We start from the raw sequence: 22679 nt of genomic DNA, 5'->3' as shown, positions 1-22679 counted from the left end.
ACACTGAGGTCCAGCACCGAGGGACTTCTGGCGGTTCCCTCACTGCGAGAAGCCAAGTTACAGGGAACCAGGCAGAGGGCCTTCTCAGTAGTGGCATCCTCCCTGTGGAACGCCCTCCCACCAGATGTCAAAGAGAACAACAACTACCAGACTTTTAGAAGACATCTGAAGGCAGCCCTGTTTAGGGAAGCTTTTAAAATTTGATGTATTATGGTATTTTAATATTTTGTTGGAAGCCACCCTGAGTGGCTAGGGTATAAATAACAACAACAACAACAACAAACTTATTATTATTATTATTATTATTATTATTATTATTATTATTATTCCTGGATTCAATTGCTGGAATAGCCAGGCAAGTTTCTTTATAATGACCCCTAAATATGGGCCATTAAGATAGCAGACAACAAATGGGTGGGGGTCCTTCCCTCACCTAGCTGTTAGTGTGAAGTACAAAGGCCAGAGTTGTATGTGAGAGCTAGAAGCAGGCTAGGCAGCTGAGAGACAGAGCCATGCTTGATATCTGCTGGAATCCAAGGCTGTGGCCATAGGAGAAGCAAGAACTTCTTGGGTCATTAAAGCTATGAGTTGTTCTACAGTGGGCTTAGGTTGTATATACATGTAAATAAACGATATATCCTAAAGACACAACAGTCTCTGCTGTTCTTCATGCCGAGGAAACTGAATCTGGGAAAGCACCTGGAACACCTGGAATCTCACACCACTCGGAGACTGGGATGGCATGCAACAATATACTCCTTCTCAGAAGAGGTTTTCAGTCCTCTGGACACGCCCACTAATAGATGGAGCAAAGACGATTTCCCACTTACCCCTGCAGTCCCTTACACTGGCTTACTTACTGTTCTAGAAGGTATTCCAACTCTCTGACGAATATTTCTGCGGGGTGAAATTAGTGACAGAGAGGAGGGAGGTCCAGTGAAAACTACCTATACCTTTACACGGAAACATGCTGGAAGTGTCCTTCTCATGAGTAGAACCCCATTCATGGGATCCTTGAATACAACCCAGCAGCATCACTAACAGGCCCAAGCCTTTTAGACCTATAGAGCACACTTCACCATGTAGTGCTAACGCTAAACTCAGGTTACAACAAAACCTATGGCTTTCACCCTGTTGGTCAAAAAAGAGGTAACGGAAACTGAGAATGCCCCCCTCCCCATAGGCTCAGAGTGCTCTGGGGCAGTGAAGGCTAGTCCATTCAAAAATGAAGGGGAAATGTGTGTGCGTCCTATGGAGCGAAGACGCCATAGCCCCGCGACCCTCTTGGCTGGAGAGGTGACGCGCGGCTATGGCAGGAGCCTCCACAGCCGCGTGTCACCTCTCCAGCCGGGAGAGCGCGCGCGGGGCTAAAGAAGAGCACCCCGCGACCTTCTCCCGGCTGGAGAGGTGACGCGCAGCTATGGCAGGAGCCTCTATAGCCGCGCGTCACCTCCCCAGCCGGGAGAGCGCGCGCAGGGCTAAAGAAGCCATAGCCCCGTGACCCTCTCCCGGCTGGAGAGGTGATGCGCTGCTATGGCAGGAGCCTCTCCGCTGCACCTTTCCGCTGCTCCCTGACCTGCTCTTTGGGGCTGGTGGTGGGCTTCCCCCCGCCAGCTCCAAAGAGCAGGTCGAAAAGAACCTGAAGCCTGGAGAGCGAGAGGGGTCAGTGCCTGAACGCACCTTAAACGGCACCTTGTTTTAGAGCAGGAAAACAAGAGGGGGAAAGTTCTCCCCCTCTCTGCGCAGTGCCTCCTGCCGCTTCGCTGAAGGGGCGCTGGGCAGAGAGGGGGAGATTTTTTTTTTCTTGTTCTCCCCCCTCTAAAACAAAGTGCGTCCTATTGTCCGGTGCGTCCTATGGTGCGAAAAATACGGTAAAATGTGAATAACAATAAATTCAGAATTCAAAAATCAGTTTAGGGGGGAAATCCACCTAGATGATCACCAGGGCTAGCTGGCTAAATTAGTCCTATTTGGGCCAGCGAGGAGACCAGGGGAGAATTAGCTGTGGGATCCCAGAGCGGGTAATCTTCACAGAAAGGGGAAGAGGGGAAGGAAGGGGAATAAAAGATCAGGCTGAGTTCAAATTGAAAGCCAGGTGGAAGAGCTCTGTCTTACAGGTCCTGTGGAAGGAAGTTAAATCCTGCAGGGCCCTGGTCTCATGGGACAGAGCATTCCACCAGGTCGGAGCCATCACTGAGAAGGCCCTGGCCCTGGTGGAGGATAATCTGACTTCCTTAGGGCCTGGGACCTCTAAACTGTGATTATTCATGGACCTTAAGGTCCTCTGCGGGGCATACCAGGAGAGGCGGTCCCATAAATACGAGGGCCCTAAGCCACAAAGGCTTTGTAGCTGTGTAAGGGGTAAACTACAATGTCCAGGATTCTTTTTTGGGGGGGAGGGGGAGGAATACGCTTTAAATGAGCTTTAAATATATCATGCACATGCAGCCTTAGAGCTCACTCTCAGTGGATTGGTATTAAGGTACGTTTGGGCTTTTGACGCACCTGACAAAGCAGAAGTACAGCAGCAAAGCACGTACAGCCGCCCCTCCCCCACTCCCCCAGCATTTGTATGTCCCTCAATGTACAGCCACTAGGAACAGAAACCTCAAAAAGGAGATGAAACAACACACATTCCTTCCTTTTTTTATTGTCCCTGTTCTGGAACACCACCTTCTTTTTCCCCTTTCAGCTGAATGCTTTGAGTAGAGACCTCTTTTACATTCAGAGTGCTGAATATATGGCCTTGGCCAATTAACTGTATTTCAGACATTACCTCTGCACCCCGGGACCTTCAAATCAGAAACGCTTATTTGAAAACAAGGAGCACTCAGGCACACAATGGAGACCAGCAAAACTAAAATGTAACATGCTGCATGCTTGGTTAATGAATTCAACAAGCCTACACCTTGTCTGAAGCCTTGCATATTTGCTCAGGAACAAACTGACATAGGCACAATGGACATAGGAAGAAAAGCAGCTGTGTTATATTGGTGAGAATGCACTAACTTCAGATGAACAAACTAAAAGAAAATATGTTTGACGTGTTTTAAATATCCAGATTTCAAACACTGAGATGTTGTTGTTTTTCACAATACACATGTAAGACTCTTTGTGAAAGATGTTGTATACAGTTCATGTTAACATACAACCTACTGGCTAAGAAATTTGCAGCTAGCACATAACATACTTAGGTTTAAACTCTACATTTCAGTCTGCATACAAAATTCATCAAGCAGCAACCTACTTGAAGTAGTCTCTCCCATCTCTGTTTGCCGTCATCTCCCATCCATAGGAAGATCCCTGGTTCAAGGTCCAGGTTCCTGAAGGGGGAGGCCAGCCTGAAGACTTGGTTCTGTGGCTAAAAACAAATGAAAATCATTAGTATTTCAAAATGAGCCTGATCCATTCAATCCTACAGTGACTTTTCTGTATTTCTGAGTGCAAAGTGAATTCATGTTAAATCCTATTATATGTGTGGAATTGTGACATAAGCCAGTAATAACTAACACAAGCATAACATACTTTAGGACCTAAATGTTTAGATGCACTTTGTTGAATAATCATCGGACTCCTTGTTTTATTAAAATCTAGACTTACTTTGATTTTGGCAGACCAAATTGAACATTCCAACTAGCTTTTCACCTGTGACCTTAAAGAGAGGCTGTTTCAAGAAGACTCTTTTGGGAGGTTCATATAACCACCCTTGCATACTAACAATGGAAACTGTGTGAAGGGGCCTTACATACATACCAATGCACATAAATAGGGTTCCTTAAGGGAGGACCAGTGTGCACCTACAACCCTTTCACACAGCTGCCAATCCATGGCTTGTGCATATACCCCCATAAGTGGCAGAGTAGCTGGTATGACCCCCAAGACCCACTCATGGGCACCTTCAACACTTGGGAAGGTTGTATGAACCTCTTCCATGTTGTGCACACATGCTAAGAAATAGACCTAAACTGGGTTTGGGGAAATACATAATGTGAAGTAAGAACCACTCAGCTTCTTCCCCAGTCAATGTCGCGTTGAGTGCCATCATGCTTTCCAAGTATTAGTCACCTTAGACCATTTCCTGAAGAATGAAAGGATGAATAAATCATGAATAGATTCATCAGAGTACACACTGTAGGAACATGGTTCCACAAAAGAGCCTTTGCCCTTCAAAAAAGGTGTCACGGTTGCTGAAAATCTCAACGGTGGGGGGAGTGCTCTTGAGCTCAGGTCCCACTGTAGGTTTCCCACAGGCATCTAGTTGGCCACTGTGAGAAAAGGATGCTTGACTAGATGGGCCATTTGCCACATCCAGAAGACTCTTCCGATGTCCTTATGGCATTGAGCCATTTCTAAGGTGCTGCTAAAATACATACGGCCAAATCTTAACTGCAGTGTCAATTTAATCTGGATGTGCTCAGTGCAGAAGAAAAGCAGAGAAAGACAAAAATAACTGAGCCGAACTGGATACCCTCCTGATCGTCTTCTTTTTTTTAAATAAAGAAAAAAATCAGCAAAAATTATTTAAACACTAACATAATTTATCTTCACTCTTCACATCCGTAATTATTAGTTACTTTACAGGGATTTATTTTGCATTTCCCATTGCTGGATATAAACAGTAGCAGGATTATGTGATAATCTCCTTTGAAAGCAATCCTTCAAACGCCAAAGTGCACCACTCAGAGGCTGTAAAATGTGCACAACAACTCTCTGTGTTGTATGCCAGTGTTTACAATGCTGTTGTGTACTTAGAACTAAAAGAAGCAAAATTACTCATGTGGTACCCTAGAGGTCTCCATACACATTAATGGCATAGCTTCTAGGAAAGAGGCTACTGTTGACTACTTTGCATGCAGAAAATCCCACGATCAAACCCTGGCGTTTCCAGGTAGGGCTGGGAGATACCCCTGCATGAAACCCTGGACAGCTGCTGCCAGTCTGTGTTGACAGTACTGAGCTAAATGGGCCAACACAGACTGAGGTCAGTCAAAAGGAAGCATAGCTAAAACTACAGAATTCACCAACACAAAGATGTAGCGATGACCGTCAACTTGGATGACTTGAAAAGAGAACTAAACAAATTCACGGAGGTCAAGGCTATCAATGGCTTCTAGGCATGATTGCTGCATATTAACTGCACGATCAGAAGCAGTAACCTCTAAGGGCAGTTGCTGTGGTAGGTGATTTCCGAACTGCTCTGAGATTTTACTGGCATATGCATGAGTTTAAATCAATAAAATCCTAGGTATGTTTACTCAGATGTTTCATTGTGACTGAGGAGTTGGGCAAAGCAACCCAAGTCCCACTTCTGCCAGGCTGGGAAAGGGGGGCTGGGTTGAATGAAGGTGTCCCTCCATCTAGCTCTTCCAGTTAAACCAGTTTCCTACTGGCTGACAACAACGGACTGATGAAATTCTCACTCCATCAGTGTGGCAACTCCCCCTACTACCAGCAGCACCAAGCAGAAGGTCCTGAAACAGGGCATTTCAAATTCTGCAAGGACTGAGCCACCTTCCCATTTACTGGATCCTGAGCTAGTCTTAGTGCCACTGCACAATGGCATCCAGAACAAAACAGCCCTGATAACTTTGCCCAATAGCTCTGTAAAATCCACACTGGCAGGGAGGGGGAAACTGCATCTTAAGCCTGTTTAGTGCAGAAAGCTAAGAAGCTGACCTTTGTGACAAAGCCGTTTATGACACCATCTGATATAAAAAAGGACTCCAATCTTAGTATAGACTGCTCAAAAAGGAGGAGTGAAAATTTAAGGCAAACAAAAATATGGCAGCAGTAAAAGAAAACTCTCTCATCTCGTGAGGTGAGATGCAAAGAAACGGTTAAAGATATAAAACACTGAAAAATGGCATTGTTTCTGTGGAAAACAAGGAGGACTCACTCCTAAATCTGCTTTCATCACATACTTTGATGTGTTATATTCTCTCCATGTAATCTTCAGGTTTGATCCAACCATTAATATTTACAATCGTATCAATTATGAAATAGATTCAGGCACTCAGAACTGTGACAGTAGTAGTGATTGCCACTGAAAATGTTCTTGTATGAAGGAAGAAATAAAAGATATGCTGAAAACTATGCTGCAGATGAACAAAAAAAATACATTTCAAGTGCATTTAAATTAATACACCTTTAATATGCTTCTCTGTTCTTGTTTAGCATCATCTGCTATAACTGCATTTCAGATAAAGATGGCTTTAATATGGACGTACAGATCACCTTATAAAGAAGGAATAACAAACAGCACGACAACATTTACAATGTTCATTCCAGCATCATACACAGCATGGTACAAAGTACTGTCTTTCACAGTTCCTCACATTTTAGCAGATTTTAGCAGCTTGCCCCCCAGCGTTTAGAAATCTTCCCTGAGGAACAAGGATTGATTTCCACTGAAAACATATATGCCAAAGCTGTAGGACAGCAGTTCTCAAACGTTTTGAGACAACTTGGAAATTGTTGAGGGTTTCAGTAGACCACTTAATAAACTTCTTTTTGTTCTACAAATCAAAGCAGTATGCAACACATATTTTAAAAAGCAGTTTTGACTTTCTAATGTGATGGATATGTTTGTTGTCAGTGTAGGCCCTAACATTAGGCAGAGCAAAGTGGCTACCTGAAGTAGCAAATTTGAGGGGGAATGGCAGAGAATAATGGCAATATATTTGAGTTGTGTGTGCCGTGGGACCTGATGACACTCCCTAAGCTAGCCTGCTGCCCTCAGGTTGTGGCAGATATCTCCAGAACGGGATTTCTCTGTATGAAGTTTACAATGCATTTAACTGAAACACTTCTTTGATCCAGCCTGGATTAGGAGGGGAGGACACCATCTTGTCCATGGGTAGACAAACTAAGGTCGGGGGGGCCAGATCCGGCCCAATCGCCTGCTAAATCCGACCCACGAATCAGCCTGTTTTTACATGAGTAGAATGTGTGTTTTTATTTAAAATGCATCTCTGGGTTATTTGTGGGGCATAGGAATTCGTTCATATTTCCCCCCCAAAAAATATAGTCCGGCCCCCCACAAGGTCTGAGGAACAGTGGACCGGCCTCCTGCTGAAAAAGTTTGCTGACCCCTGATCTTGTCCTTTGCCTCCGACAAAAAAACTATTTTGGGATTATGGGCTGACTCTGATTTTGATTCTGAGTAGATTCTGTTCTGAGTAGTTGATCTTTGTAATAAATCAAAGAGCAGGACCAAATGAATATGTTTTTGACTGTTCTGCAAACTTTCATCATACCACCAGTCTGCTGACCACCAGTGGTTCCTGGAGCACAAGCTTAGGACCTCTCCTTTAGGGAGGGTGGGGGACACACAAAGTGCTTCTATGTTAGAAAGATAGTCATCATGACAATCCTTAAGTCCATTCCTGGAGGGCAGGGGGTGGGCAGTGTCACTTTCCCAAGCAACATTCCTTACTTAGGGGTTTCAAATGTCTTCACATTAGTTACTGCCTTCTCCCCCAGCAGTTTTTCAACTCCAAATTATCTCCTCTAATGTTGCTTTTATTTAAGAAAATAAGTCATTTGACTCCTTTAATTATTGTACAGCATAGGCAAACTCCGGCCCTCCAGATGTTTGGGACTACAATTCCCATCATCCCTGACCACTGGTCCTGTTAGCTAGGGATGATGGGAATTGTAGTCCCAAACATCTGGAGGGCCGGAGTTTGCCTATGCCTGCTGAAGATATGAAAGCTTCCTAGCTAATATCTATTTCTATGGTGCTCATTGTTTATCTCACTGCACAGAGATGCAGGATCCTGTGCTTAAAGAGGTCACCACTACACATGCCTAATGATGCACAAGATGAAGATTTGTTTTTACATCTTTTCACAGTTACTGACAGCACTTGGGAATGGCAAATTGTTGTTTAGATAGTCAATGTTTAGAGACTGTCAGACTGAGTTGTGATTACATTGAATATACAGCGGATGTAAATATGCCTATGTTGACTTCAATTAAAGTTAATTTTCCTTACTGAATTGTTATTAAGCAGGCTAGTTCATGGTTGTTGTTGTTGCTGTTTAAAAAAAGAGATAGTCTTTGAACAAAAGCATCCCCCCCCCCCTTTTCAAAACATACCAAGCTATCTGCCTCGCTTACGTTTCAAAACTATGGTCCTGCTAATAAAAAGAGAAAAGAAGATGATGGCAACAGGAGTTCTTGTAAGGAAAGGAGTTATTATTTATAGAGTACAAAAATTCAAATGCTTCTTAAAAAACAAAGAAACAAAAATGCTGTTAAAATCATACGTCACCTCTGAGGCAGTCTTTTGACACCCTTATTTGCTGTTTAGCTGAGAATGTAGAAGAAAATATTGTAGGAGGGAGTGGAGGGCTAAAATCAGTATGTGACAAATGGGTACCGCGGAAACTGCCCTATTTTCAAGCTGAAGGGAAAAGCTTTGAATGATGCACCATAAGGAGTATTAATCTTAAACAGCTCATTCTCTTTTCCTTTTGAGGAATGGGAAAGTTAGCAGGCTCTTTTCACCCCTGCAGGAAGAACGACAAGCTAAAATATTCCTTCAGGCACCCAAACAGGTCATTTTCACTTTTACATATAGCAGAATGATTTACTGTACAAAGCCGGGGATACATTTGCTTTGTTATTGTTTCCAGCACTGTAGAACTTAGGGAGGAATGGGAGGGAAGAAATGGAAGCTCTCAGACCAACTAAATGCATAAGGTGCCGGGAGCTCCTGTAAATCTGCACAAGGTGGAGAATGCATAAGGCAGGTCAGGTTGAGAAGAAAAAAGACAAAACCATTTTTATTTACTTTTTCTTTCGGAAAAAACGACCTTGTAATAAATTCTGAGGGGGACAGGGGAATGAAACGAAATGTGGAGGGCTTTAGAATTGGCTGCTATCTCAGGCTCTCCTGTGGTGATTTTGATTTAAACAAAATAATGGTGCTTATTAAATGAGTCACTACTGTGGAGCTATGAGCTTTTACTGATTGCCACTGATGATCTGCTGGGAAGCTACGTTGTTTATTTATTTGTTAATTTACTGAGCTGGGCATAACCTCTTTGAACCTGGAAGGCATTATATAAATGCTAAAAGTTATTTTGTATTTAGCACTTGCGCAGAACCTCTGGAGTGTTCAAAGTGATTTTGGGTACATTATTTCAGCGGTTCTCTTACCACCTCCCTGTAAGGTAGGCCTGCATTATTATTCCCATACCACAGAATATTAGCCTTCCCCAACCTTGTGTTTCAAGAGGCTGTTGGACCACACATCCTATCTCAGCCAGGCTGGCTGGGGATTAAAAGAACTGGAGTAAAACAACATGTGAGGAACGCTGCCATTGTGACTGCAGAGTGCTTTGTTCTGAAAGATCTCTCAGCTATAATTTTGGGCACAACACTACAGGGTTGTTGTTTTTTGCAATTTCCAGATATCATGTATCACCGGGGGAGGGGGGGAAATGATTTCATAATAGACTTCCATCAGTCTAAACCAACGAGCCTTCACAACAGAGGCCAGATGTTCCTACCAGTGAACTATATCGGGGGGAACCTGTGGCGCAATGGGTCAGTGTGTCTGGCTGTTAACCAGAAGGTTGGTGGTTTGAGCCCACCCAGGAACAGCTGCGGGCAGGATTTCTGCATTGCTAGGGGTTGCACTACATGATCCTTGGGGTGCCTTCCAACTCTACAATTCTATGATTCTGTTTCACAGACCGAATCTTATTTCTGCCATGGTCACTTGGAGCACAGTTCTTCAATCTTGGTTCCCCATGTGCTGTTAAACTACAACCTCCACCATCTCAGGCCAGCTTAGCCAATGATCAGGGGTGATGGGAACTGTAGTCCAACAACATCTTGGGCCCCAGGGTTGAAGAAAGCCGACTTAGAACATTTGTTCAGTCAGATATTAATGCAATGCTATTGACAGCAGCGAACAAAACACACACACACAAAAAAACAGCCTTACAAAAAATATATTAAAATCCATCATTGACCCCAAAATGTGCCAGTTCAGGAATTGCATCATACACAGAAGGTGGCTTTTTAGAAAATCAAAAAGAGCTTGCAGGTGCATAGCAATTTCACTTTCCATCATTCTCTGTAAACAAATGCCGCTATTACTTATCTGAACACATGTCAAATGGTTTGCAAGATGCATTTCACATTTTCCAGTGAGTGTTAATTTGTTTCTCTTATCCTCTACAATTATTGTCTTAATTGCAGGTGGCTATTCATAAAATGCAAAGGAGTTTTAAGGATTCTGAACACTCTTTCATCTTTGAAGACTATAGAAGGCTCCCCACCATGCCTGTCCCATTGACAGTCCTAGTCGCATTAAGCCTATCGCAATGCACTTGAGAGTAAGGTGCCACACAGACATGCAGTGCAATAAAGGTATGTGGAAACAGCCAAGAAATGAAAAACAAGAGAACAAAGTTTCCCTCTGTCTTATCTTTAAGCAAAACTTTTTTTCTAGAAATATACTAAAAAAAGGGGGGATATGCTGGATGGCAAAATACCTGTATTCAAATCCAGGCTTGTCCCAATCATGGGTTTATCAGGGGTCAAAATACAAAATGGGCACAAGATGGGCATATGTGTCCTGAATTCCTTCCCCTTGTATCCTGGTCCCCCCCCCCCCCACTGCCATCTATCTCCTAAGATATTCTTACTCCAGTAACCAGGTGTGACCCTAGGCAAAAGGGGAAAGTGGCCTGGAGTCAGTATGGAGGGGAGATAGTTATGGTAGTAAGGAGGATTCAACACTGCTACCTGATTTCCTGTTTTGTACTTTATATCAGTACCCTCAGTTTGAAACCTTCAGTTCAGATACCTGGCTGAAGGATATTTGCATTTGATGATATGATTGGCCCACAGAGAGCCCCCGGTGTTGTAATACATTAGTCCTTTCTGCAATTAAATTCTCATTAGCAAATATGGCATTCCACTACAATAAGAACTTTTTGGCTGTGCATATGAATAGTCATCGACTCCCCCCCCCAAAAAAACAATATCAAATGAAAAATGCTAAGTTATGTAAGAACTACTCATCAAGTCTTGTAGGTTGTGTCCATCCAGCTAGAATCAATATGTAGAGCCACAGTAAGTGCACACAGCAAGGAGAAAATAATTAACACGTGTACTCTTGAGCGCCATTCATGTCATAACGCCACATAACAGGAAATACAAACACACAGCAGATTTCTGAAGGGTATATCAGAAATATGGCAAAAGCCTCATGATTATACACACAGCAACACAAAAACAACCACCCAAAAGCTGGCAAGGGAGCAGCATTAAATACACAAAGCAACAGGGGCCTAATTATCAGAGAAATGTGTAAGGATTTTAACACGAAGGCCTTTTTTCCAGCGAGAAGTAAGGAGTAAATGCTCGTGTATTCTAGAAACTATCAAAAACTTTCCACAAGAATGCTTGAGAGTTCATGATTTGGAGGGACTAAAAAGATACACAAACACATATTTATCAGAGTTATTAAGAGGAAGAGCAGTCCCTTACTCTCTACTGAAGGCACTATGGAGGGAGATAAATTGTTCAAGCTCCTTTCTCACTGCTAAGAAAGCCAGTGGAACAGTTTGCTAAGGAAGCAAACATCTGTCATGGTAGCTACTGTGCAACTTAGGGGGAAAGCCTCAGGAAAGACACATGTACTGAACTTGAAAATAGCCTGCTACTACTACTACAAAAAAGCAAACAAACACCAATCTTGCAAGGTATTGAGAGAATGCTCCATGGTACAATCATAATTTACAGTACTAAACAAAAGCCTTGTTATTTAATCTGAAAGCAGAGATTCTTATTGCAGATAGCAGTTATATACACAAGAAGAGTTAGACAAATAAAGGCTTATTTGTGGCAGAATGACACATGTCCCCTCATATCAATTTACCAAAAAACAAAACCCCTACTCCAGGCATTTATTCCAATTACCTCTTCACTTTCGGTATGATTTCCCTTTCCAGGGTTCTGTGAGACAAACATTTTCACAGTTCGGCTCATGCTGTGAGTTGTCTGTGCTCACCTTCAAAATCTTAGACTGTGGTGGCAGAAGCCAACATTAATAATTCATTTCTATAAATAAATGAAAAATTAATAGCCGGTCTAGTATTCCAGGATAGCTACTTAAAGACCTGGAGCTACACCACAGTATCATCACAACCCCCAAAGTACACAAAGTGGTTTATTTGTGAAACAAGTAATGCTCACAGGATTTATGTCCAGCCAATGTTTCAGTATATACATTAGGAGTCTGATCCTATCAGTCCCTTGCATGTATCATTTAGCTATGAGCTGTTCTCTTCTACGGGAAAAAAAAATCGATGAAGGCTTGCCAAGGGAAGTCAAGGTTGGCGGAAGAAAATACCCAGGGGTGGAGCAGTGACACGAATGGAGAGGAGTGCAGCGGGTGGCTCAAGCAGACCCTATGAAACTACTGAAAAATAGAACTACTTGTTGACAAAAAAATATAAAAGTTCAAAACAGGATTTACTTCCCAAAAGGTTTGTAAATAGCCTGGGAAAATGTGTTTTGAATTTGCTATTTTTAATCAAAACATAGTTATTTAGGAGAATGCAGTTTTAGGCCAGGATCCAAGAACGAATTGCAATTTTACAATATATGCCCCCTTCCCCTTTTAAAGAGCTACCTTTGCAAAAGCATCCCCCTAACTCATAGCTCTGGGACGCGGGTGGCGCTGTGGGTTAAACCACAGAGCCTAGGACTTGCTGATCAGAAGGTCCGCGGTTCGAATCCCCACGATGGGGTGAGCTCCCATTGCTCAGTCCCAGCTCCTGCCAACCTAGCAGTTCAAAAGCACGTCAAAGTGCAAGTAGATAAATAGGTACCGCTCCAGCGGGAAGGTAAACGGTGTTTCCGTGCGCTGCTCTGGTTCGCCAGAAGCGGCTTAGTCATGCTGGCCACATGACCTGGAAGCTGTACGCCGGCTCCCTCGGCCAATAAAGCGAGATGAGCGCTGCAGCCCCAGAGTCCGCCACGACTGGACCTAATGGTCAGGGGTCCCTTTACTTTTATCTTTAACCCATAGCTCACAGCATGATGCTGATAACGCCAAGGTTGAGGGTTCGATCCCAGAATGGGGCAGCTGCATATTCCTGCATTCCAGGGGGTTAGAAGGGACCCTGAGTATCATCTAGTCCAACACTACAATTTTGCGATCATCATCTAAAATTCAATCTACATACGGCAGAGTTTCTCCCAATAGGTGCTCCCCCCCCCCACAGCTGAGTGGTGTTCATGTGGGAGGTACACCCCCCCAAAGGAACAGGTTTATAGTAGGGGGGTGCTCATAGATTCAGCATTGCCACTGGAGGCGCACATAGCCTTCATAGAGAGATATACAAATATAATAAATAAAATAAAATGCTGTTTGAAGTGCTCAGACATCAAGAACTAATTGCGTTCTCTTTCAAGTATCATTGGGAAAAAGCTATCTAAAGGGTTACACTTTAATTACGCAAAGAAAAATCTTCTGAAAAAGTTGGTTGGAGAAAAAAGCCTAACAATTAATCAAGGATTAAATATACATGGCACAAAAAATAAAAATGAGAAAATAGATATTTTAAGACATATTTGATTATCTGAAAGTTTCTGCTAACTTTAATGAGTTTTACAAAGTGGCACAAGATTAGTCTGTGGAGTTCAAAGTTTTTAAATATGTCTAAGTTCCTTCTTTCTATGCTTTCACTGTAATTAGAACAGAACAATGGGCTCTGAGATACTAAAATATATATGCTGCGAAAAGAACCTTCTCTTTAGAAAAACTATTTTGCAACTTACCAACAGACTGAGAAGCCCCTTCATGTCTGCCTTTGATGTAAATGTACAATCAAATTCCTAATACAGTTAAAGAACAGGCAGAGTTTATAAAACCAAGCTGCACTTTGTTTAACAAATGTGGAACAATGACATTTATCTAGAACTTTTTACAACTTGAATAGCATTCAATTTTTATTTTTATTTTTTAAAAATCAAGTGTTGACACACAGTTTGAAACTTTACCAATGAAGTGCTGTATTGTGTTGCACTGGAAAGTTACAGGTAGGGCTCTTTTGAATTTTGTGAATTTTATGTTAAGGTTACCTTGATCAGCAACTCCTAAATAAATGTGGCAGATCGGAATGTGATTATACTTCAGATTTCACACTTCTACAAATTGTATGATACAGTGCTCAGCTCAGAAACATACCATGAATACATATTAAGTGCATTTTCCTGTGATAAAATGAGACTAGTAATGCATATGTTCAAATGAATATCTCGTGATAAAATATCAAAATATGAATTTTAATGTAGCTTTTTAATTAGTTGTTGAAATAATTAAAGTACAAAAATGCAGATTAGCATGGAAACAGGATGCAGCAAATTTATAAATAAACATAGGCAAAACTGGTACAGACCAAAAATAGTCCGATATACCTATCTTTTGTTATAGTTCAGATCTCTTCTCATTGGTTTGTCTTTGCAATTCCCCTTCCCTCAGCCTGATCTATCTCACTGAATTTTGTGAGAATATAATGAGAAAACCTTACATACATAAACCTTAGACTTTTTGAAGGAAGTATGATAGCTTGAATTATCAAGCTCTTTGAAAATTCACAGGAGAGAAAGGTAAGGAAGTGCTTTAAAATGAAAAAAAAAAACAGGATAAATTAGGGAAGTAAAAATAACCACAGAGATTTTAGTCACTCAAGTAGCAAACCACCCAAAGGATACATGGTATAACAGGGCATCCACTATATGTTTCATAACTGGGAAATCAAATCCTTAATTTCAGAGGAAGTTCTCCAATAGGAAAAAATGACTTCAGTTGAGAAATGTGAAAAGTAAGATTTCTGCAGCACTAAGCCTGCAGTCCCTGCCATGAATCTTGCAAATGGTGCCTATGTGCACCAATGGAAATCCTGCAAAACAGAACCTCAGAAAACATACCTCAAGGGAGAAAATAAAGCAAATATTGTTCCTACCTCCGTCTGTCCCTTTAAGAGAATGCCTCTTTACCAGGACCATGCCATTAACCAAGAGATAGCCAGCTACCTCTAAAGCATCTCCCTCCCATCTTCACATCCACAGGTGGTGTCCTTTCCCTAATCCACTCCCCCCACCCCAACCCCTACCCCGCACAGGAAAAAAGAAAGAGACTGGCCTCACTGACATGCTTTGTTTCAACAAGCTTGCAAACACAAATGACAAAATTCCCCTCTGAGTATGTGATGGATCTCCAGGATGCCAAGTAGAGTTGGCTTTCCTGGATTGGTGGATCATCTTCATACCTTTTAATCTCCAGGCCCTCCCCTTTTGCAACTGCAGAGATAAAAAGAGCAAAGCTTCCAGCTTCCTTCCATCTCCCATTTGTGTGTCTTCGATGAATCACCTGGGATGACCCATTCGGTTTTGCACGTCAACTGAACATATTTTTTGTCAGTTGCTAAGACAACCTCAGATAGTGAGTATGTGTTTTATTTCCCTTTAAAGCCACTTCCCACTCCTTCCACTCTCTCCTACTGATTTAAATAATTCTGCTCTTTTGATCCGAACTCAGAAGTGGACAACCATTTTGCCTAGTCAAAGGGCCTGGTTTTCCTCATCTTGCCCCACCAGTTCAAGCTTCCAAGGAGAGGGACTAGGAACTGCAGACTGTACTCTGGCTGCCCCCCTCTCAGATCACTGTTACCACTTTAAGTCCGCACCTCTTTCCCCTTTAACCCGTCTTTGTCTCTGGGTGGGAAATTGGGGTTGGTGCTACCCAGGAGTAAAAAACTGAAAGAAAGCACCAGTCCTACAATACACATGTGAGTGTTTCCTTTGTGTTCCTAAAGATCTTGATGTAACACAAAACTGATTTTTGTTTTTAAAAATTCCCCCCAAAATGGGCAGGGCTGGCCCTATCATTAGCAGAGTAAGGTGGGCACCTTAAATGGCACATGCACAGGGAATGATAGGTAATGGTGACAAAGTATTGGATGAGAGAGCTGTGCTTGCCATATGCCTTTCCTGTGCCCCATAAACAAATCTGCTGCTCTCAGGATGTGCCCTGTCACTAGTGTTGAAAGAAGATTCAAAGGAGAAGATTCAGCTATCATCCAGGTCAGCTTCTATACATGAAAATACATGTCATTCACCTCAGGCAACAAAATGTATTGGGGGTTATGCAACATAAGCCAAAGAAGGTGGCTATCTAGCATTTGGTTTTCTTGGGCTCCCTTCCTCTTTGCCCCACTTCTTCAATGTATGCAACACTAGGACTTCAGTATACTGCTTCATTTGACTGCACAGATGCAGTATTGTAGGTATGGCATAGGACTAAAGCCGTTGCTTGATTGTGTATTACCAGGACAACGGGCAACCCATGAGGGGTCTTTTTTATGCAGCTTGTTGTCAAAGGCAACTTTTACTCAGAAAGGCTTTTTCAATCCTGCGCCAAGATGCATTGAAGACTGTAGCATTTCCTTCCCCCGGCCAAGGAATCCATGCTGGCTGAATTAATGAGAAGGCCTTAATTAAAGGAGTTCATACTTACTTGCTTATGTATTCTGAATGCTGAGGTCTCTGGTGGGTTACATTGGAAATCAGTACAGTTTCATTTATATGCTGCCTAACTCCTACCTACCATAGACCCCTAATAGCTCAACTGTTTCCAAATCCAGGAAAAATAACTTGCTTTTCATGAACATTTTCAAAAAGTCTATTTTATAACAACGACCACTGTCAGATGCTTCTCCAGCATTTCCCTTCTCTTGCTGGAGCCCCATAATGTAGGCTATTCCATCTTGATATATAATCAATTGAAATGTGTCCAGATTTCTATCAAAAGCATGCTATGTTCTACAGGTGACCAAGCATCACACATTTTTAATATAACTGGCTGGTTCTCCTTCACACAGCTATTTTGTGTGTATTTTTGTTTTTTAAAGGAAATCCATAGCTTTGTTTCTTTTCTGTGTGCAAATTTTCTGGGTGTTTTTTTTTATTGGTTCATTCCTCGATTGGCATATTTTCAGATTGAATGGTTACTATTGACTCTGTTTTCTGTTCGTTTTGGGTTCAGACGGGGAGGGGGTAAATAATTCCCTAATGTGCAATTGGATTCCATTTTTGTTATGCTCTAATGCTCCAGAAAAGAATGAACTGCAAAACAAGCTGTGAAAGCAGCGATTTCAACAAGGTTTTTCTGCTTTACTTTAATATGAATGTAGGTCATTGCATCAGATGCGCACTAGTTGAAAAGAATGAAGAGGATAAAAGAGAGACTGCTGGAATCGCCATCTAGAATGCCGCTTAGTAAACTGATAAATATTATGCAAAAGTTGGTTGTAGAGTTAGGGGATTCATGTCGCAGGCCAGAGAACCACAAGAACTGCATCATCATCATCATCATTAACATTAGGATACTGACCTTCACCCAAGGATCGCAACAGAAAAATACAAAACGAGAACACAAAATACATAATAAGACAAAAGCAAACCAATAACCCCACTCTCACAAACACATTTTAAATGCTGTAGAATGTTAAGCAACCAAAGTTGTAGAGAAACATTTTTGTCTGGCGCCTAAAGATATGTAATGAATATGTTAGGTGAGCCTTCCTGGGGAGAACATTCTACAAAATGGGGAGCTATCGCAGAAAAGGTCCATTCTCCTGTTACCACCCTCTGGACCTCTCATGGAGGAGGCACACAAAGAAGGGCCTCCGATGATGATTGCAGGGCCTGGCTAGGTTCATATGGGGAGAGATTTTGCGGTCCTAAGCTGTTTAAGGTTTTATAGGTCAGAACCTGCACTTTGATTTGGTCCCAGAAATTAGAAGCCAGTGCAATCGGGGCCAGGATCGGTGTAATATGTTCAAACCATCTTGCTCTGGTGAGCAACCTGGTCGCTGAATTCTGTGTTAGTTGAAGTTTATGAACCATCTTCTGAGGCAGCACCACATATCTAGAACATGTTGCAGTGCTCTAACATAGAGGTTACCAGAGCACAGACAACAGAAGTTAGGCTACCCCTGTCCAGACAGGGGTGTATCTGGGCCATCAGCCAAGCTGACAGGAGGCACTCAGCAGCACATTAGCCACCTGAACCTCAAGCGACATCAAAGGATCCACTGTAGATGACTGTGTGTTTCCTGATGTGCTCACAAATATCAAAGAGCTGTTGGGTTGTTTCTTTGAATAAAGAGTTAACTTAACTGTTGCCATGTGAGTTATTACTGACCTGCTCTTGACATCACCCCTGACAATAACTGTTCCTCCTTTAGCTCATATCAAAACTTCAGTTACAGATGCCCATTTCATTGTGTTTCTGCCCCATAAAACAATACACATATTTTCTGAGGGACTTTACTTAGAAGCAGTTTGCCAAGACAATTTGACACACCTCTGTAATTATTAATTTTGTTTTATTGTATTTTGCTATGATTTTGACTGTGAGCCACCTTGAAATGTCCTTGGTTCTAAAATTAGCATAGCATTATTTTAAATAAACAAATGTTAGCTTCTTTCATTGTACAGTTGCCCATATTAGGTGGTTCTATACATAAAAACTTACCTCCATAGGAATTAATATCAGTATCAAAGGCCTTGATTTCAGTACCTTGGAGATTTAGTTAGTGAGTTTGTTAGTGAGCATGAAAGGTAGGGTCTATCTGTGGTGACGCTGCATCTCTGAAAATCTCTCCCAAACTAAAAGTGTCAGACTCACTCACAGTTTCTCTTTTCTCAGAAATTGAAGGCACTTTTATTTTGATGGACAATGAAGACAAACTATTAACTGTATGAAGCTTTCAATGCAGATTTGAAAAACAAGAGAGACAACAAACTGGAGAGAGGGAAGGGAGCAGCAAGAATAAGGGATAAGTGTGTTAGTACATGCAATTAAACACATCAGGGAGAAACTATTGTTTAGTGGTAGAGAGCATGTTTGGATGCAGAAAATCCCTGGCGTCTCCAATAAACAGAATCACAGGTAACAAAACTGGAAAGGACCTGAGACCTTGGAGGGATGAAGCCAGTCATTGGCTAGGGTATTGGAATAGATTAGTGGTCTGACTCAGGATATGACAGTGTGTACAGTGATTCTGAAGCCCTCTTTGAAAGAAATTTGAGCATTCGTTCCCCTTGTTTGCTATTTGCTGCCAGAGTTCTCCACTCTCAAGCTCAGAGTAAGACATGGAGTGGGAGGATGCACCACTCGGTGAACTAAAGCTTCTCATTCTGGCATTTTCCAAGCTGGAAAACATGGTCTTACTTGATGGCACACATCCCCAGGAAGTTCTCACGGTAGCATGCCCTGGGAGCCAATGGATATAGAATCAGGCAACACCACTTTTAAAAAAACAACAGACCAATTCTCAACTGGGATAGGGTCCAAAGTGGTCCCAGGTGAGCCAGCCTTCAGAAGGCCCCAGCCTTCTGCTGAGGTGACTGTTCTTCCTATGTGAGTGAAAACACTCCAGCCAGCACCTTCCAGAATGCTCTGTCCAGGGTCCTGACAGATCCTGCCTTGTCTGCCACGATCCTTCTCCTATTGCAGTCAGCTTCCCTTAAGCTTCACGCCATAACCCACAGGATAGGACACAGTTTTGCCATTCTTTTCCTAATGGAAAATATAAGGCCACATCACATATTACATTTTTAAGGGTTTGCCTCAGTTATGTTATGTGTGCCTGAAAGGGACTTCATTGAAAGGTGGTGAACTCTCATTCACTGGAGGTTTTTAAGCAGAGGCCATGGATGCTTTAGTTGACTTTCCTGCATTGGAGGGAGTCCCTTCCAGCTCCACAATTCTATGACTCTTTGAATGCTTCTACTGTAGAGTTACAATTGACAGGAAGCCATGACAGGAAGTCAGCAACCGAATGAGTACACACAGTGGCAAGCCTGACTTGCTTCGGCTGGGTGTGTGAAGTAGCCCTCAGTGATTACAGTAACATGACCCCATTTATCAAAATGGATTCTATTGCCATTCAATCTCAGCCAGGGGCAAAACTACATTAGGGTTGAATATATAAAACCCTTGTTTACTACAGGAATGAAAAGTATAAATTTATTCGACATGATATGTCATGGAATAAATGCAACCTGCACACTGCATTTATAGTTTGTTTCTTGCTGAACATTTCTGAAGTGTCACAATGTTCACTTTATAGCATATTATTCTGCTTATTAATTTGCACTATCTATAGTCCCTCTTTTCATCCTTCTTGAAAATTATTAGTGCTTTTCAGACTAAGGATAATAATTTTAAGGAGGGTTTATATTATACCGATCAATATCTGGCTAATGACTTAACTCTGACCTTTTACAAACATTTAAAAGAGCAGCCTGTTTTTATTATGAACATTATTAATTTTGTGGTGTGTAATTGTCATAACTTTTATGGCTGGCTATAAAGGGCATGTGAATTACTTGCTCAGGAGCCAAAATAGCTAGTTTCTAGAAATGAAACATTGCAAAGGCTTTCAGTGAAGCCATAAATAACCAAATCGAGGTTAACTGGAGAGTGGCACAGATCCATTTACCAGCTCATGGTTATATGCACTGATCTCTGCCTTCATACTTCAGCAACACTAGGTATGGAATATCAAAGACCGGGTGGATTGTTTGTGCCTGGTTCCATGAATTCACAATCCTTTGTAAAATGAACCTTTTGGCCTAGAAAGACAGGGCCCTTTGTCACTATGGCAAAGATTGTCGTGGGGGGCGGGGGGACTGGAGGTCATGTTAGAGAAGGAATTAGCCAATTTTCTGCCTTGCAACAGGCAAGGCATTGAGATACATTCAACCAAGGTCTCACATGGGCAACGAAGAGGCAACAGCCTGTTTCCCATCTGAGCAGCCAGTAGACAGGGTAGACAAGGAGCTATTCGTTTCTCATGCCTTCCAGTGCTTCCAGTTGCATTTTGGTATCCAGTGCCTTTATCTCCCTTGGGTTGGTCCTAAAGAGGAGGCAATGACTATAAATGTTTGGTCAAACCCCGAGCCCTGATGTTCCTAGCCCCTGTTGACATGCTGACAAATTCTAAGGAATCCCTATGGCTTCTGTGAGGAGGCACCTCTTCTTTTGGGTACATCAAGAACATATTATTTCACTTAAACAGGTGGTAAAAGAAGAATAACCCATGCACACTTCAAATAGATTTGATGTGTCAGAGCGGGGGTCAGAAATACAGACAGGGAATTTTATATTTAGCAACATATTCCGGCTGTTGAATGGTCACTTTAAAATGTGAAGGTTCATTATTATTTCACAAGTTGTGTATGTCTTTAAGGGCCAGGGCATATAACAAGACCCAGCCTTGCAGCTGTGAAACATAGCGGGTGCTGCTAGGTTGTGTTAATTAAGCTGTGTCAGCATTTGGGCATAGTATATAAGGAGCAGCACCTAGCTCTCCCATTACCCTGGGGGTGGGTTGGTCATGTTTGTTGTTGTTATCTTTAATGTAAAAGGAGTTTTTGTTTTTGTTATTAAAACCTTGTTTAAGAAGTTTTTGAGCTCCTTGTTATGCATGGTCGCCCCAGCAAGCTCTCTGCAGCGCTACTAAACTGGTGAGATGTCATGGTAGAGGTTAGAAAATGCCTGACTTTTGCTCTCCTTTACAGCATTCCGGAATTATGGTACTTTGTTAACTATGATTACTGGAATCATTAAATAAATGGGGTAGACTTGGGGGTGGCTTGAAAGTGGAACCACAAGGATACAGTATGAGGGGACATGGCAGAAGTTTAAAAAAAGTATGCATTGGGGTGAGGAGAAACTTTTTTTTACCCATCTCTCATGATAGAAGTCAGTGAAACCCAATGGAACTGATCAGCAAAAGATTCAGGACACACTAAATAGTTATCCACACAGCACATAATAATTGTTTATGGAGTTCATTGACACAAAGCATGCTAATGGCTACTAGGTGCAATACTAAGTATGTGTACTCAGAAGTAAGACCTATTGCATTCAATGGGCTTCTTCCCAGGCAAGTGGAATTAGAATTGCCATTTTAGATCCCTTAACTGGAAAATAAATCTACCATTGGCTACTAGTTGTGGTGGCAATGTGCAGGCTCTTAAATTCAGAGGCAACATGCCAGTAAGTACCAGTTGTTTGAAAGGAACAATAGAAGAGGGATATCACATTCATGAGCTGCTTATAGGCTTCTCAGAAGCATATGAGAAACGTAATGAATAAATACATAAATAAATAAATAAAATAAATCCACCATGAATAAATACATAAATAAATTAAATAAACCCACCATGAGAAACAGAATGCTATACTACTGTATATGCCAAGTTGGTCCAATACAGCAGGATTATTATGATCACAGGGTTCTAGAAAGCAACTCTGAGCAACTTCATGGCAAATTAATCTAAGACAGTAATTTGCACATTACTGCACCACTGGTGGTGTGTAGTGCAAGAAAAAACATTACTCAGTAACTCACAAAAGGTTCTGTGATCTCAGACTTCTCACCGACAGACAAGTCTCTTGCTGAACTTCTGCATTATTCCCTTTTCTATCCCCTTCTGTACAAGTAATTCTTATCTTTGTATTGTGTATCATTCCATCATTCCCAGTATACAGATATTTCCAGAACTGAACGACTGCAGAATCTCTTTTGTTCTGCTCATCCCTAGCGCTAACTCTTACACACTCAAAAAGT

General features: G+C 41.9%; 1 protein-coding gene across 4 annotated transcripts in view; it reads right to left on the bottom strand.

Moving 5' to 3' along the window:
- FRMPD4 (FERM and PDZ domain containing 4) overlaps nucleotides 1-22679 on the bottom strand; it is a 212113-nt gene that overhangs the window by 86033 nt on the left and 103401 nt on the right. For 3 of the 4 annotated variants that reach the window (XM_083501792.1, XM_083501789.1, XM_083501790.1), the window contains exon 2: nucleotides 3248-3361. In XM_083501792.1, coding sequence (XP_083357918.1) covers nucleotides 3248-3361 — 114 coding nt within the window. Of the gene's footprint in view, nucleotides 1-3247; nucleotides 3362-15302; nucleotides 15363-22679 lie in introns of those variants that run through there. The other variant, XM_083501791.1, reaches the window with a different exon arrangement.

Source organism: Podarcis liolepis (assembly GCF_965112155.1).
Source record: "Podarcis liolepis genome assembly, chromosome: 4".
Classification (NCBI taxonomy): Eukaryota; Metazoa; Chordata; class Lepidosauria; order Squamata; family Lacertidae; genus Podarcis; species Podarcis liolepis.
This window is presented reverse-complemented; position numbering and strand designations above follow the sequence as displayed.